Source organism: Gnatocerus cornutus, chromosome 4 (assembly GCF_029298725.1).
Source record: "Gnatocerus cornutus isolate USDA-ARS CGAHR chromosome 4, icGnaCorn1.1, whole genome shotgun sequence".
In the NCBI taxonomy this organism is placed as follows: Eukaryota; Metazoa; Arthropoda; class Insecta; order Coleoptera; family Tenebrionidae; genus Gnatocerus; species Gnatocerus cornutus.
In genome coordinates, this window is record NC_142236.1 from 6,696,236 (window position 1) to 6,714,283 (window position 18,048).

General features: G+C 33.5%; 3 protein-coding genes across 3 annotated transcripts; 1 reads left to right on the forward strand and 2 right to left on the reverse strand.

Moving 5' to 3' along the window:
* Positions 1 to 1,677: 1,677 nt before the first annotated feature.
* Positions 1,678 to 3,636, reverse strand: LOC148176277 (uncharacterized). Its single transcript, XM_088034686.1, has 5 exons — positions 3,375 to 3,636; positions 3,183 to 3,325; positions 2,496 to 3,135; positions 2,166 to 2,442; positions 1,678 to 2,116 (listed from the first exon to the last, which is right to left on the reverse strand). The coding sequence occupies exons 2-5, from the start codon at positions 3,263 to 3,265 to the stop codon at positions 1,863 to 1,865; spliced, it is 1,254 nt and encodes a 417-aa protein (XP_087890812.1). The 5' UTR covers positions 3,266 to 3,325; positions 3,375 to 3,636; the 3' UTR covers positions 1,678 to 1,862.
* Positions 3,637 to 7,353: 3,717 nt separating this feature from the next.
* On the forward strand, positions 7,354 to 9,048 carry LOC148176278 (uncharacterized). The gene is made up of 3 exons (XM_088034339.1): positions 7,354 to 7,466; positions 7,614 to 8,171; positions 8,219 to 9,048. Exons 1-3 carry the CDS (start codon positions 7,461 to 7,463, stop codon positions 8,939 to 8,941), a joined length of 1,287 nt encoding a protein of 428 aa, XP_087890465.1. The 5' UTR covers positions 7,354 to 7,460; the 3' UTR covers positions 8,942 to 9,048.
* Positions 9,049 to 13,550: 4,502 nt separating this feature from the next.
* On the reverse strand, positions 13,551 to 17,761 carry Peritrophin-A (Peritrophin A). Its single transcript, XM_088033872.1, has 4 exons — positions 17,481 to 17,761; positions 17,028 to 17,249; positions 14,185 to 14,379; positions 13,551 to 14,138 (listed from the first exon to the last, which is right to left on the reverse strand). Exons 1-4 carry the CDS (start codon positions 17,521 to 17,523, stop codon positions 13,909 to 13,911), a joined length of 690 nt encoding a protein of 229 aa, XP_087889998.1. The 5' UTR covers positions 17,524 to 17,761; the 3' UTR covers positions 13,551 to 13,908.
* Positions 17,762 to 18,048: the final 287 nt, after the last annotated feature.

The following is an 18,048-nucleotide window of genomic DNA, read 5'->3' on the forward strand; positions in this document are numbered from 1 at the left end:
TGCTTCATGTTTGAGGTTTTAACTACAAATGTCAGTTGAAAAATCTAAACCCACATTTGTAATGAGCAGCAAATTTCTTTAACATTTCATAGCCACACTTGATGCTAGAAATATTTATAAACACCTTGTATGATGTCTGAATAAGACTTCCCATAGGATCAAAAGATGACTTTAAAGATCTAAAGACTCTCTTTAAACGATTCTGCAAAGGATAAAAAAAATCTAAACACTCTGACGGATCTAAACAAAGTCTTGAAAGGAAAAACAACGACTCTCATTTAAGTGATTTTGCAAAAGACTTCTCAAGGATCTAAATAAAACTCTAATAAAGGATCTAAATACACTCTAAAGAATCTTAAATACCTCCCAAAGGTCTAGAGAGTATTGGAAAGAATATGAAATGTTTTTGAAGAAATCCAAAAACTCACTGAAAAAGATTCTCCAGAAGATTATTAATTAATTAAAGATTGTCTATGGAACTTAAGGGCTGCCTATGAAATATATAGAACGTCTATAGAACCTAGAGGCTATTTTTAGGCTCTGAAAGTTGTCTCTAAGATCTGACGGCTATCTTTAAGATCTTAAGGCTGTCTTAAAGACCTAAATCCTGTATTTAAGCTCAAATAGCGGTTTTTGGGATTTAAGGGCTGTCTTTAGGATCTAAAGGCTGTCTTTAAAACCTAAAAGCTGTTTTTAGAATCTGAAGGCTGTTTTTAAGGTCTAACGGATGTCTTGAGAATCTAAAGGCTGTTTTTAAGGTCTAACGGATGTCTTGAGGATCTAAAAGCTGTCTTCGATATCTAATGGCTGTCTTCGGGATCTAAAGGCTGCTTTTTGCATCTAAAAGCTGCATTTAGAATATAAAGGCTGCCTTTAGGATAAGAAAAGGTGCTTATAAGGACGTTAAGAATGCATGCAAAGGATGTCCACAATGGGATCTAAAGTGTTACCATAATGGGACCAAAAGCGTGTTCATAATGGGATCTAAAGGCTGTCCATAATGGGATCTAAAGGCTGTCCATAATGGGATCTAAAGGCTGTCCATAATGAGATCTAAAGGCTGTCCATAATGGGATCTAAAGGCTGTCCATAATGGGATCTAAAGGCTGTCCATAATGGGATCTAAAGGCTGTCCATAATGGGATCTAAAGGCTGTCCATAATGGGATCTAAAGGCTGTCCATAATGGAATCTAAAGGCTGTCCATAATGGGATCTAAAGGCTGTCCATAATGGGATCTAAAGGCTGTCCATAATGGGATCTAAAGGCTGTCCATAATGGGATCTAAAGGCTGTCCATAATGGGATCTAAAGGCTGTCCATAATGGGATCTAAAGGCTGTCCATAATGGGATCTAAAGGTGTCCATAATGAGATCTAAAAGGTGTCCATAATGAGATCTAAAGGGTGTCCATAATGGGATCTAAAGGGTGTCCATAATGTTTTCTAAAGGGTGTCCATAATGGGATCTAAAGGGTGTCCATAATGGGATCTAAAGGGTGTCCATAATGGGATCGAGAGTCGCCGATATAAAACCATGAAAAGAAACTGAAATCTAAAGGCTACAAACTGTTCAATGGATCTGATAAACTATTCTAAACATCTGTATAGACTTATACATCACAGTGATGTGCAATCCAATGCGAACTGCCATATCTTAAGCCATTTTTAAATATTCAATGAATCGCAAAATCAATTTATTATTTTATGATTGTTACATGATAATTATGAAGGGAACAAGGATAACAATCACGGCTTTATATCCTACAGATATCGTATTTTACATGGAAAAACATATTTTGATATTGTTCCATAATCCTGAGCTTTTTCGCCTCAACAATCTCCCCATAACCTAAAAACAAATTTTATTCGCTGCTGCCCTCGTTAAAATCCGTGGACGTCTCCGTATTGAAGTCCGTAATAATAAACCAACTCGGCACTTGCCACAGCTGCGCCACATTAGCCTCCATACTCTTCTCCTGCTCCTTCAAACCCCCCAAATCGTTCTTTAACTTCGCGTGCCTCTGCCGCAACGAACTCAGTTGCTGGCAAAGCGCACTGTAAGTCATACAAGTCTCCCTCATCCGCCTTTCTAGCAGTTTAATCTCTTTTTCGCGCTCTGTAAGAAAACCAGTAGTACCAACAAAATGTCAAAAAACAAAACTTACTAGTTACTGCAGCTACTAAAGTAACCATACAGTCGGACACGGAGCTCTGATTTGGGGACTTTTCGTTGGCCACACTGGGCATGGCGTCGAGACTTGATTCGTCGAAGGAGGTGCTGAGAACGCCACTGTCGGACGCTGATTGGTGGTCGAGCTCTCGCTTAATGTCACCTGCGACGGATTGCGTGTGTTGGCGGCCCTGCAAATGCTCGCGTTTGTTGTGGAGGTTGTGGAACCACTGGTCGCAGGTGCGGCAGTAAAGCTCCTCGTTATCTTCGTCCTGTAAGAAATGACAGTCGTACCAACATGTAAAAATTTTACCAAGCCTCTTACATCGATTTCATCAGTGGCGTCCATGTCGCTCTCCGACAGCACGTTGTTCTGCAGCCTGTTCCTCCGCTTCTTCGCCAAATACGCTCTGTAAGCGTCCGACTGTCTATACTGCTTCAGTTCCTCTCTGTACCTCCTCTTGTCTTCCTCCGCCTTCACCAAATACGGCCTCTTCTCCTCTAAAGTTAAATTCGACCACCTATTCCCCACGATTTTCGTAATCTCATGAAAAACCAAATTGCTGTCTTTGAACAACTTCCTTTGCTCATTCAAATACAAGTTGTACCCCGTCGCCGGCGCCTTCGGGGGCAGATTCTTCAATTCGGGCTTCCGTTTCCGCCCCTTGGGCCAGCCCCCGCGCCGCTTCGGTGGCTTGTGAACATCGACCGCCTGGGGCTGTAAAGGGGCCACTGCCGCCCCCATTTTAACAGCCGGGGCCGGCAGAAACTTGACGTTGGACGTCGTAGCGTCGCTGCATTCACTCGAAAACCCATCACTATCAAAATTTTCATTTTTCACACGAGCCTTGTCTGGGATTTCCACGTTTTGTTGAGAAATTAGTTCAGAAGCGACGTTCTTTAAATCCTGTTCGGAAAGGTTCAAATCGGAGGAGATGGCGTCGTTCAAAGACATGCAAACTAACCTAAAAATTGTACGTCAAGTGCGGTTCTAAAGGGGTGGAAATGTTACCCTTTGCTCGTTTCAACTAGAATTCCGTTTTGCAACAAACTGTACGCCTCGTCGGCTGTTTCGTAACCCAAAATGTTCTCCATCGTTGCTGGGAGTTTTTGAGGTTATGTTTTTCTTTGGGGTTGGTGCCCCTGAACTTCAACCTAAAAATTCGATCATTTTAGGGGAAGAAATCGAAAAGGGGTGGATTACCGTCGAGGTTTTTCTGTAGTTTCGGTCTTCTGAGTAGGAGCATGTGCGGTGCTGGATCACTTGCTGTTTTAATTTAAGGGATTTTATGGCATTTTGGGATAAGGAAAGGTTTGATTGGGTTGATTTAGGGGTGGTTTGAGGGTTTGGGGGTGCACGTTTGTAGGGTTGGTGATAAAAAAATTATTAAAATTTAGCAATAAACCACAATAACTTGTAAAATAGTGCTGCCATGGCGGCGAGGGTGGCGGGATCTTGAACTAGTGATGGCGCTAAATTTAAATTTATCAAATGGAAGAATCTGACAAAGATTCTGAGGGAATTTACAATGGACACTTTTTAAGGAAATTGAAGAATCTGATCAAGGTTCAGCTTGATGAGGATCTAATAAAAATTTTGAAGATTCTAACAACGGTTCTGAAAGATTTGACAAAAGTCTTAAAGAATCTGAAAAATCTGCCACATATTTTTAAAGATTTAATTGCAATTCTGAAACATCTGATAAAGGTTGTGTACAATTTGACAAAGGTTCTGAAAGATCTGAGACACTGAAGAATGTAATAACGTTGTGGAGGATCGGATATAAGTTGTGAAAAATCTGACAAAGACTAAAGGATTTGACAAAAATTCGAAAGGACTTGACAAAAGTTCTAAAGGATTTAACAGAGGTTTTGAAAGATTTGAGGAACCTGAGGGATCCTTCGGCAAACTCAAATAACTAAAAATCTTTCGAGAGACGGTTCTGATAAAAATTCTGGAGAATCTAAGAAATATTATGAAGTGTTGACCAAGGTCTCAATAATTTTGAAGAATCTAAGACCGGTTTTAAAAATTTTTTTTTAATCTGAGACTAGTACTGTCGGTTGTGTAGGATCTGATAAAAATTCCCAATGATCTGAACAACTCTTCGAAGGACTGAGGGGTCTGATAAAGATTCTAGAGGGTTTTGGAGGATGTGAGAAAAGCTCTAAAAAATTGACAAATGGTTCTGAAGGACACTTTTGTAGGGTTTCTCAAATCCTTGAGAACCATTTGTAAATTTTTTTAGAGCTTTTTTCAAATCCTTTTTGACTGAAGTATTTGACAAGAATTGTAAAGAATCTGATAAAGGTTGTTTTAGATCTAACAGAAGTTCCAAAGGATTTGAAGGACAGGAAAAACTTGAGGGTTCTAAGAGCTGTGACTAAGGTGCTTAATGGTTTTGAAGAATCTGATGAAGGTTTTAAAAGATTGGACAAAGAGCTTAAAAGGTCTGATAGATCTGACAAGGGTTTTGAAGGACTTGAGAGACCCTTCAAGAAATTGAACAATTTGATAAAGTTTGTGTGGGATCTGACAAAGGATCTGCTAGACTAAATAAAAGATCTGAAAAATTTCCTGAAAGATATGATAAAGGTTTTGAAAAATTTGACAAAGGTCCAAATGGATCTAAAGATTTTGACAGAAATTTTGAAGGGTGTCGGTTATCTGACAAAGGTTTTAAAAAATCTGAGAAACCCGAAGGATTTGAGGAACTTCAGAACTATTCGATGAACTGAAAGATCTAGTAAAAGTTCTAAAGGATATGAGGAATTTAAGAAACTCTTTGAGAAACAGTTTAAGTAAAAGTTCTATAGCATTTGAAGACATAAACTATAATACAAATATTTGACAAAACTCAAAGAATTTGACAAATATTTCAAAGAATTTGAGAGATGTAATCTGATAAATGTTTTGGAGAATTTTGAAAGATCTGAAACAGATTTAAAAAATCTGGCAAAAGATCTCAAAGGTTTGGGAAATCTTACAAAAAATTTAAAGGTTGTGACGGATTTGACAAAAGTTTTGCGGGACTTGAAGAATCTGTGAATTTCGAAGAATCTAACAAAGGCTATGAAGAATCTGATAATGATTTGATAAAGTTCTGAAGGATCTTACAATGGTTTTCACTTATTTGATATAGGTAATTGACATACAATATAATAAATAAGTAATAAATAAATAATAAATCTTTATTTGTGGTAAAAATAACAACAAAACACTAACACAAATTTACTAGACAAAATAAAAAACTTTTACCACAAAAATGACTAAAAGGCTGTAGAACTGATCAAGGTTTTGATAATATAATAATGAATACAATTTTGATAACAAAAAATAATATGAAAAAACAAAAAAAAATAAATACAAAGAACAGCAGAATAATTAATTAATGAACATTCAATATATTTTTTTATAAGTAATGATTTCTAAGTTTTTTTAAATGGTTCTGAAAGTTCTAATAAAGATCTGGCAGATTTGATAAATTGTCTGGAGAATACGAAAAAATCTCTGAAAAATTTGACAAAAGTTCAGTAGAATGTAAAAGATCTGACAAAAGTTTTGAAGTAGTTGAGTGATGTGATAAGGAACCCTTTGCTAGATTAAAAGATTTAATAAAGGTTCTGTAGGATCTAATAAACAATTTGTTTTTTTTTTATTCACCGAATCTACAGTATGTCCCCGGATTGGGTTCACAAGAGGAAAAAAAACGTTATTTTTCATTTTACAAAAAAATGACAAAGGAATAATATTTTTTGCTTAATTTAAAATAAATAAATCTTTAATTAAAACTTTAATATTATTAAGCTCTGTTCTTAAAATCGAAAAAAACAAAAAATAACAAAAAACTTTTTAATTTTTAATTTTGCAAAAAATGTCAAAGAAATGAAATTTGTTCTTTAACTCAAACCAATTTCCACTATTTGATTGACCCATTACCTGTTTTAGCAAATAGTTCAATTCTAACTTGTAAGACTGTTTCGAATTTTCTCAATTATTGTTAAGAATGCAATTGCATTTTTTTTTCCAATTTTTTAATACTTACATATTATTAGATAAATTTTTCTTTAATCTTTAACGCACTATTTGATAATGTGAATCCACAGCCTGCTATTATTTAAATACGATTAGAAAATTTAATAAATAAATATAATGAAAAAATTAATTTTAAGAGTACCTACAAACTAATAATTTTGAAATTTTAATTGCAGATTTATCTGTTTTGAAATAAGCAAAAAATGTAATTCCTTTGTAATTTTTTTGTAAAATGGAAAATAAACTTTTTTTCCCTCTTGTGAACTCAATCTGGGGACATACTGTATATAGTAGGAATATTACTTTTAGTTTGTTAATTAATTCGACACACAATTATTAGTCTGTGTAAACCTAATTAATTTGTTAATTATGTTTAATCCTAACCTACCTACTCCATATTATTATAATCTAATCTTATTTTGAATTAGTAAATTTAATCCATTTTAGTCTGCCTAGTCGAATAAAACTGACTAAGTCTAATCCGATCTGATTTTCTGTAGTTTTTGTTATTTATTTTACTAATATTTTAGTCCGTCTTAGTCATTTTTATTCTAATTTAATCAATAGTAGATCAAACCAGCATTTTTCATGCGATTTAGTGCATGAAATTATAGTTAATCCTAATTAGTATTAGTTTTTTTTCTAATCAATGTAGTTCAATTTAATCAATCCAATTGAGTTTAGTCATTAATAAATTTAATTGATTTGAGTATAAGCACAATTTGATTTTGATTAGTCCAAATTACAATAAACCAGTATTTTCTGGATTTACCCAAATTGTGCTAATTTGGATTGATTTAATTCTGTTTCTTTTACCATTTAGACCCAGCTTAGTATAAATTAGTCCAGTTTGTAATCAAATCAGCTTCAGCAACTAAACCATCAGAAATAGAATTCGGCGTGCGTATCCTCGTTAGCTCCAAAAGTATCACACACGAGCAAATTCTCTTTCGACTAATTACAGCAGTCAATCAGGCAGTCCAAGTGAAAAAGTAACAGTCGCTAAATTATAGAGACAATAATTACTTTAATAGATTTTCTCTAACTATCGAAAATCCACCAGCAAAGCAAAGAGAGAAGACACGGAATTTGAATGTCGTCTTCTCTCCGATATATAAGTTGGTTCACTGACCTAATTGTTTAGTTTACTGAGTGTGTTTTGACTGCACTGGCCGACTTAAGTGCGTTTTCTTCAGTTCTTCGCGAAGAAAACATTGACCAGTTTGAAGGTTTTTAAGGTCGAAATCCGTCAGAATGAAGGTGAGTTTTCAAGGGTTGATTTTTCGTGAAGTTTCTTCGAAAATTGCCCGGATTTTTTCCACTTGATAGATTTCTCTAGTATCAAATCTTTCTAATATCCAGGTCAATGAATACTGTTGCATCGACCTACAATGTTTTTTCTTACAGCTAACTTCAATCTTCCTTTTTTTCCTCTGCGCCGCCCTTGCCGCCTCCGAATACCCCCGCATGAAGTTCCGCGGGCCGCCACCGTACCCAAAACCGCCCCCATTCCAACACATGAAGAAATGGCCCCAACACCCTCCAAGAGCCCCGCCTCCAGTCCGCTCCCGTCCCCCAGTTCGGGGACCTAACCCATCTCGCCCCATTCCTGTCCACATGCCCAACCACCATAAAATCCAGATGGGGGTGGCGGCGTCGGTTAATCGACCGGTGGCGGTGCCGGTGAGGAACTTCTGGATGAACGCACAGACGACCTACAGGGCGCCGGTGGTGGAGAAGTACGTGACGTCGGCGCCGGTGCTGCCGAAGAAGGTCTTCCAGTCGTCGCCGGCGATTTTGGCGCAGGAGTACGACTTCCAGGTGCAGAGTAACAACATTCCGACGCCAATCAAGACGATCAAGCAGATCGGGGAAAAAGGACCTATTCATACGATCCCGGCGCCTAATTTGAGCTTGGCGGACAAACCGGCGGTCATCGAAGAAGTGAAGAGCAAAGGCCAAGAGGTGAGATGATCCAACTACGAAGATCGGAATCAAAAATTTTCTTTTAGATGAAGCACCAAGTGCAGCACCGCCAGCCAGAGCTCGCCACCTTCGTCCAGATCCAGAAGTCCCACCAGTACCAAGTCACCGAGTCCCCGGAGCTAAAAATCAAGAATTACTACGAGGCCCCCGAGCTCTTCCATCTCTTGAACTACCAGCAGACTCCGACCATCGCGATAGTCCCAGACACCCAAGACTACCTCCAACAGTTCCCTCCAATCTCCACCCAGCAATCCCAGAACTTCGTCGAGTCAATCCCTCAGGAGCAACAATTCGCGATGGACAAGGTCAGTCAGGAAGACCCTTCGAAGTCTTCCTTGGTCACCGCGGCGTACAATTTGGAGCCTGAAGGCTCCGAGTCCATCGTACAGTCTCAGTATGTTCAAAACTACTTTGATAACAGAGGAAGTGTGAATAATGTGGAGCCCGATGCTAAACCGAGCGAGAAGAATGGTACTCTTGAGGGCTACTATGTCAGTCTTCCTAACAAAGAAACCGCTGAGAGTTTGGCGTCGCTGCAGGCTGCCGGGAAGCTCAACAGCAATCTCATGCAGAGAGCCAAAACTGGAGAACCCGTCGCGATCTACGTCCCGGAGGAAAAAGAAGACTCCCGTGAAGACCCCGAAGAAGAAGAGCCAGCCTACGATGACTACAGCCAAGAGGACTTGATAACTGAAGAGATGCGACGAGGAGGAGGTGAAGAGTTCGGGCACAGAGTCAAACCAAAGTAGTAATTACAAATTTATTTATTATTTATTTATACTCTCATAGAGTCGTTTCTCTGTTTCGTTGAGACAAGACTTTTTTGTTAAATTATTTATGTTACTTTATTAATAAATTATTGAAAATGACCTGGATTTTAATTGCGCACTTTCTTTGCATCTGGGCCTAGAAATGCGAGTGAAAGCTGGAAGAATCTATGAAAAACTGAACGCTTTGCTAAAAATATAAACAACTTTCTAATATTTTGGTGAAAAAGTGGTCATCACGAAAGTATTTGAAGAGGTTCGAGTGCAAGGTCGTTCTTCTGCGTTAAGTGTCACGAGTTGGAAAGTGTGCCAATGATCTGGAGACGAGGAAATTTAATTTTTGGGCACAAAAAATGCAGACCAAATTCGGAACAGGCTGGTGATGGAAGTTTTTTGTTACACTTACATAATGGAATATGGTGCGGCCGTGCCGCGGGCTAATCGGTTTTAATTTAACTCGTAAAAACAAGACATTTTTTGCTTTAGATTTTTAAATTATCTATTAAACAAATCTTATGCGGACTATCTAAATAGTTTTAGGCATTTATAGATTGAAATCTTAAATAAAATGAGATTTTTTTTGGATTCTTTAGATTTTTCTCGACTGTTTAGACAGTCTTCATATTTGCCCGGTTTCGTTAGATTTTATTTTGCGTTCTTGGCTTTATGCGGATTTGTATGACTCTTTTTTTATAATTCTTTAAACGTTTTAGTCATTACACCTTCTTATATTTTTGGTAAAATAGTTTTTAAACTTTTCCAGATTGTCTTTGAATTCGGATTGAATTCTTGTTAAGTCTTCGTTAAATTGAGCTTTTTTTGAAATATTTTTGCACTTTTTGACTATTTTAAAACTTCGCTTTTGCTTTGTTTTAAAACCCCTATACTTTCTGGGATTCTCGGGAAAATTTGAGACATATTTATAGGCTTTGTAAGTTTTCTTTAAATTGTTACAATTTGCAAAATTTTAACTGCTCAGAAAAAAAGGTAAAAATGTTATTCCCGTACCAGGAAAAAAATTAAATGTGCAATTTTTTCAAAAACCATTTTATTAAGTCTTGTGAATTAGACAGTTTTAGAGTTAAAAAGTCCAAATTTTCAAGGTTTACTAGTTTTACTAGTTCTCTGTATTAGACACACCGAATTTTAAAATTATAACTGCACAAGAAAATAAACAAAAATTTTTCCAAGATCGTGAATCAAAAGGCGATGATTCATTCATTTTGTCTTGTAAAATAATAGTAGATTTTGTTATATGACAGAAAAGTCGTACTTTTTGGCGAGCAATTAAATTTTGCAAGACAGCAAAATCCACTTTTCAGCCAAATAACAAACACTACTTTTTCTCCAAACGGAAGATTCAGTTCCACGACCGACAATGAGTAGACGCAAATTGAACATGGATGTTAAACATGGATGGCTATTCTTGTTCTTGGTTCTCATTGATGACATTTACTGTGAAAAATATTGGTTTCAAAGAGTTTTAAAGTTAAGATCATGTAGTGTCATCCAAATGGAAGTCTCAAATAGTAACAGTCACAAAAAGTACTTTTTCTGCCTAGGCAAAAAATTGCCAACTTTATTGTATAGAAACGATTAAAAATGTGACTTTTTGTGCCGTCTGGAGAAATACAATTTTTAAGCTAAAAAGTCTAAATTTTCATATTTTACTGTTCCCTATCTCTGCATACAATACACTAAATTACAAAATTGTGACTATACAGGCAAAACAGTTACAAATTTTATTTCAGAATCAGGAAGAAAGTGGTATTTTCTTAATAAACATTTTATTTTGTCTTGTAAAACAGTTTTTAAATTGAAGACTGCAAATTTTCAGAATTTAGAAATTTAGATCTCTGTATTAGACACACCAAACTACAAAATTGTAGCTGCATACATAAAAAAAAACATTTTATTCCAGGATCAAGACAAAAATGTGTTAATTTTTCAAAAAAAGTTTTTTTCAGTTTTTTTCATAGTAGATTTTTAACAGTTATTTGTTTCAATATTTGTATTAAAAATAATAAATTACAAAATTATGAGTGCATAAAAATAGAATTAAAAAAAAATCAAAAAGATGTCCTTAGTCCTGTAAGTTACTGTGTTTTTGAGTCAAAAAATCTAAACTTTTAAGATTTACTATTTTGTATCTTTACAGGGTCCGGCAACATTTGTGTCCACCCTCCAATGCTGTTTTATCAAGTTAGTTTCCAATATCATTACGTCAAAATTGGAAACTACGTTTACACTGAAATGTCAACATCTTGTGTCACAAATGTCATATATCCTTTGGTTTGCTTTAGATTCTAACAAAAGTCTTACTTGGTGAAATTGTCGCTTTGTCGATATTAATGAACGATTTCTGGTGTCCAAAAAGTGCAACATTCCCGTGTTAATCACTGCCACTGCGCCGTCATAATTTTGAAAACTTACTTAATAAAACAGGGTTTTTATCGCAAATTTTGAACACAATTTGCAGTAGATTTTAAATAAAAACTCAAATATTTGTATTACGGTTATTTAAAAAAAAAATGAATTTGCGTGTATTTCTACAAAAACTCTAAAATCACTAAAAAGTATACTTTTTCAAAGGCGCGACGTTAAATGAACCGTAATAAAAAACAAAATTTTGCGTCAGCTTCAACTATTGAGCGCATGCAAATTTTTAAAATTTTATCTTAAAAATTGAAAACGATTTTTGAGGTGGACACACGTGTCGCCGAACCCTGTATATTCGACACATCAATTTAGAAAATTGTAATTGCAAAGGAAGAAAAGGTAAAAATTGTATTCCAGGATCAAAAGAAAATGACAATTAAAAAAATTTTATTTCAGGATTAGGAAGGACGTTTTAAGTTCTTCAAGGAAGATTTTATTTAGTCTTGTAATTATACAGTTTTCGAGTTTAAGGGATTAAATTTCAAAAATTTACTAGTGTTGATTTATTTTTTTATTAAACACACCAAACTACAAAATTTAAACAGTACCAGAAAAAAAAAATAAAAATTTTATTGCAGCACGAAGAAAAATTGTCAATTTTTTTAAATAATCTTTTATTTTTGTAAAATAAATAGTTTTTGAGTTAAAGAGTCTAAATTAGGATTCACCGGTTTAAGTTTTCTCTATTAGAAACATCAAAGTAGAAAATTGTTATTACACAATAAAAAAAGTTTATTCCAGATTCAAGAAAAAAATTAGCATTTTTTTCAAGAATACTTAAGTCTTGTAAATTAGACAATTTTTTAGTTAAAAAGTTCAAATTTTCAAAATTTATTAAATTTGATGATTTCAAAATTGTTACTGCACCCACAGAAAAGTTAAAAATTTTATTTTAGAATCAGGAAGAAAGTGCTAATTTTTTCAAAAAAGATTTTATTTTGTCTTGTAAATTCGACAATGTTCGAGTTAGAGTCTAAATTTTTTGGATTGACTGTTAAGAGACACACCAAATTAGAAAATTATGACTATTCAGGGAAAACAGTTGAAAATTAATTTTATTTCAGGATCAGGAAAAAAGTGGCAACATTTTTAATAACCATTTTTTTTGTCTTATAAAATTGGCAGTTTTTAAATTAAAGGATCTAAATTTTCAAATTTTACTAGTTTAGATCTCTTTATTAGAGACACCAAAATTTACAAAATTTACTACACAGAAAAAAAATTAAAAAATATTCCAGGATCAGCGGCAAAAAGAAGTTTTTTAGTAAATTACAGTTTTTGAGTTAAAAAGTCTAGATTTTCAAAATTTACTAGTTTTGATCTCTATATTAAAAATAAGAAATTGCAATAACAACAACTGCATAAAAAAAATAAAAAAAATATGTATTCAAAAAATTTGGGAACAATAGTATACATATTTTGGTCTATAACTTTTTAATTTTGCACTTTAAAAAATAAGATAATGTTAAGAATAATAATGTCAAATAAAATAAATCATTGTTAGCGAAATGTCGCTTGGTTAGAACAATGAATATAAAATATTTTAAATTTCTCGTTCGTTTTGAAAAAAAATTTCTAAAATTTGTCATCATTGCTCTAGAATTTTGTAATTTTATTCAGTTATAATCATATAAATAATCATAAGATATCATCATAGCAAAGAGTGACATTTAGCAAAAACAGTTCTCATGGGTTCTTTTTAGAACAGTCATTATGTGGTTTTCATTTGTCACATTTGACACAAAACGTCAGATGCAAAATGAATAGTGTTGCTTGATCATGGCCATTCAAACCTTAATTTTATCGATTTTGTAGCGCAAAATTGCAGTCACACTGATATATAAATATAAAAATTTTGACATTTCTTAGTTCGTCGAAAAAAGAAAATTTCTAAAATTTTGTTTTCTGTGTCATAGAATTTTTGTAATTTTTTACAGTAAGTTAGTCAGTTAAGAGGAGAAACTTTTATGAATTTGAATGCTTCAGTGTTAAAGCTACTAGAATTAGAGCAAATACTTAAAGACATTTAAGAAAACTCTAAAAAAAATTATAGAAAATCTTGAAAATTTAAAGATGATCCATCCATTGGAGAGTTTAGAAAATATAAGAATCTTGAGGAATTCGAGGAATTGAAAATATAAATTCTACAATATTGAAGATTTCATGAATTTATTATAACAATTAAAAGGAATGCAAAAGAATATAATAAAATATAAAAATCAAAGATCGAAGAACCTTATTGAATGTAAAATGTAAGAATCACTGATTTATGACAAGTGAGGGCTTAAACAAGACTAAAGAAAATTCAAAGAACATCTGGAGACTCCAAGGAGCGGCAAAGAGAATTTTAAAGTGAACTATACCAATTTAACGAAAACTAAACGCCCACATTAAAAAATCCTGTTTTCGTTTATTGAAACCCTATTTACAAAACATTTAAATAAAACAGAACAAAGAGTACAAGAATAAACAATTTAGAATTACGTACACGAAAATACTTCAAAAGAACCTCATTTTCTAAGATGATTCCCACAGTGTGGTACCAACTCCGGTTCTTCACACGTTAAAGTGTTCTGATCAAAAGCCTTTCCTTCACCGCAAGAAATCAAACGCGGGAAACCATTAACACAAGTAATGAGGCGGCCGCAGTCTCCGGGGACGGCGAAGCGAGGGTACGGCCAGAACTTAGCGGCAGGACTATTGGATGGTACTTTGGTTGGACACTTGAAACCCACAACGGCTACAACAAACAGAGTTAGTTAAAGAAGTGGTACGAGTGGTGGTACCTTCAGGGTTGCAGACTTCCAGAAGAAGATCCGGCCAGTTGCAGCCATGGATGCGCTCGTCGTAGACTAAACCAGGTTCGCACTGTTTGGGTAGTGGTTCTCCATGGGCACATTTGATGTAGTTGGTGGAGCAGGCGGCGCTCTCTGAGTAGATTCCGAATTGGTACTCGCAACCAGGAGAACTAATTGGAGTTACTGGAAATGATAAAGTTGTCGTTTTAGCGGTGTTGAGCAGCAATTTCTAAGAGAAATTGGTGAGTAAATAAAGAATAATGAAGGAGTGGTACGACTGTGGGATTGTTTGTTTGGTCATAATAAATTAACAAAGCAAATATTGCATAATTGTGTGTTTCAGCAGGAAGTGGATTGTAAAAGTACTCGCAAGAATGAAACTTAATTTTACTAAAGTTTGACTAAATTCCAGTATGCCTGAGTTAAAGTGAAAGCTCAAAAGTTATACTAAATTTTAGTAAATCGTGACTTAATCAAATTGAGACCTACAAAAAGACTTATTTGTATAATAATTCTGAAGACTAAGTAAAATTAATTTGACTAATCTGTACTGAATTATTGAGTCAAATTAATTTTACTTAATCAAATTGAGACCTACAAAAAACTAATTTGTATAAAAATACTGAAGACTATGTAAAATTAATTTGACTAATCTGTACTGAATTATTGAGTCAAATTAATTTTACTACGTAAGTAAAACTAATCTGTACTGAATTATTGAGTCAAATTAATTTTACTTAATCAAATTGAGACCTACAAAAAAACAAATTTGTATAAAAATACTGAAGACTAAGTAAAATTAATTTGACTAATCTGTACTGAATTATGACATGATTAAGCCCTACTAAATTTTTGAAAGTTTAAAAAAAATAAAAAATTTGTCTTGAATTTTAACTGAATTATTTTAATAAATATTGTTTTAACTAGATCTTTGACCCATGTTTAGTTTGAATTTAAGTTAACAGAAATTTCAAGTTAAATTAGAATAAGGATAAACAAAATACTAAAAAATTGTAAATTAATCAAATTAGCGTGGCCTAAATCAGAAATTTTTTTTTTACCTTTAACTAAAAAAGATTAAATTAATATGAACAACTGTAATTAAATCAAAATAACATTATTTAATTTAAACTAGACTAATTCTGACTAAATTTTAGTAGAATGTGGATTGAATTGAATTAAACTAAAATAGGATAATGTAAACTTCAATAAATAAAAGTAATCTTGACTAAAGATATACAAAATTTGATCATATTTTCAAATAAATCACATTAGACCGACCAAACTGGATCATTTTATAAAAAATATACTAAATTTTAGAACATTGCAACTAAAATAATTTGAATTTAAAAGTAAATTTGATAAAATTGGTAAAAGAAGATAACTATAAGTTAGACTAAATAAAACTATCGTGCATTAAACTTTGACTAAATTGTGACTAAGTAAAAAGCTGTACTAAATATGTTTTAAGTACTTGAACTGAATTTAATAAAAATAAATAATACTAAAGATAAATTAAATTTCAACAAACTGGCGACTAAATCAGATTTACTAATCGTACTAATTTTTAACAAATTGTGACTAAATTCATTTTGAATTTAAAAAATAAATTTGCTGAAAAAACTAAGAAATAAATTAAACTAATTGAATTGAATCAAACTACACTAAACTAAAATTTGACTAAATTGTAAATATGTAAATACCTGTACTAAATTTTAAGAAAAACCGGGTGTAAATTTGGTAGACTAACTAAGACTAATTAAAACTGAAAATAAAATAAATTTAATAATTTTTTACTAATTTTACTAATTATACTAAATTTTAGCCAATTGTGAGTAAATTCATCTATATTAGACATATTTAGTAGACTTATTTGAACTAAACAAAACTGTATACAAAATGTAAAGTTTAACAATGTTTCAATAAAACCATTTTCACTAAATTTTAGTAAATTGTGTCTTAAACTTTTTTTTAATAATCAAACAAAATTTTCTGAAAAAGTTAGAAAATGAAGATAAACTAAATTAAACTAAATAAGACTAAACTGAATTAAACCAAATTTTGACTAATTAAAAAAATATACAAAATTTCAACAAAAGAAAGACTACTAGTCAGACTAGTAATTTAGCTGGTTGTGACTAAAGCCGTTATATGTAGATAATAACTCAATTTGCAGAACGAAGTTAAAAGACACTTGAACTAAATATATGGTACAACTAAATTAAACTGTGACTAAGTAGAAAACTCAATTGGGTTGTAACAAACGTTGAACTAAATTAAATGTTTTAGAATATTTTGACTAAGCTGAATTGTAGACCAAATGCGACAAACTGAAATAAAACTAATTTGGAATAAAAATAGCTAAACTGTTAAAGCGACAAAAGCTGAATTTTTCTTGTCTAAAATTAGCAAAATTTTCAGTAAATCGTGAACTAAAAATTGAGCTAAATCAAACTAAAGATTGTCCAGTTCTGATTAATTTAAATACTAGGAAAAAAAAGGAAACTTACTAAGTTGGACTAGATTTGCACTAACGGCAGCAAATTCAGAAAATTGTGACAAAAGTTAGACTTTCATTGCGGCTTAATTTGGATCAAATAAAATTAGTCCAAACTAAAGACAGTTTAACTTGTGACTAACTGAAACTGAAACTAATCCTAAAAAGTCTGACAATAATGTTTGAATATTAAATCCACATCTAATAGAGAAATGGGACAATTCGATTCAAGTCTGACTATCTAATTTCCATGAAATGGAGGTAAACCGAATCAGACTGAATTAATTTACATACTAATTCAAGTAATTAGACAAATAAATAAATAATATCTCACTATCAGCTTTGCGAGTTCCGCATTCGACAGCCCAGTGATAGTTGCAGTGGTTGTGCACAGCCCCCTTTCCATCGAACAGCAACCCATTCTCGCATTGTTCCACCGTCAAAGTACCATTGGTACACAAAAAGAACAAATTACAAGACTCCGGATGGGCATATGCTTGAACGCCATGTTGTTCCGGACACCCTGGGGCATCATGAAGGACAACCCCTCCGTGGACTGAAACGAGAAAAAATTACAACGGTACCACCATGGTACCAAATTAAACGATTTTTTACCAAACGAAAGTTAGAAAACCAGTTCGCAATCTGTGTTAACAAGCAAAAACGTCAAAATGAAAAATTTTGAATGGGTCAGAATCGGCAGTACTACTTTCACTACACTTCCATGGTACTGATGTTACATATTCAAGTACCATTTGTTGGTAAAAAACGACAATATGGTACTCACCGGATGACAGGATGGAAACAGCAACCAACAGAAACACTCTCATGTTGCCTTATCCTTGATAACTGGTAAGAACGACGGCGAATTGGTACCACAACACTTTCTACACCACAAAAATGTGTGGTTTGTGCAGAACACAGTACCCATTCACTTGTGGTATTTCACTTTGATTGGTGATTTATTAATGATTAATTAGGACACTGTGTATATTTTTTTCTTGTCCGGAATCAAGGTCACTTGTCTTTGGAACAAACTGTACATCCGTGCAACGGTACCTCGGTACTACATATACAGGGTGTTTGGTTTTTCTGTCGGTTATTACACTCGTTATTGTGTAATATGTGAACCGGAGCAGTGAAAGTTACTTAAAACTGTTAAGTTGTCTTGAGTAGTACCTTTCGAGGTCGTTGGTTATTTAATTTCAATTAGTACCGATTATGCGTGCGGTAGTACCAAATGTAGAGATTTTTATCCGGGCGGTAATGTAGCCCTGAGAACAAAAGAACCTGTTATATAGAACCGGTACCAAAATGTCAACTTTTCCCTAATTAGGTACTCTTTTAAAGGTTAA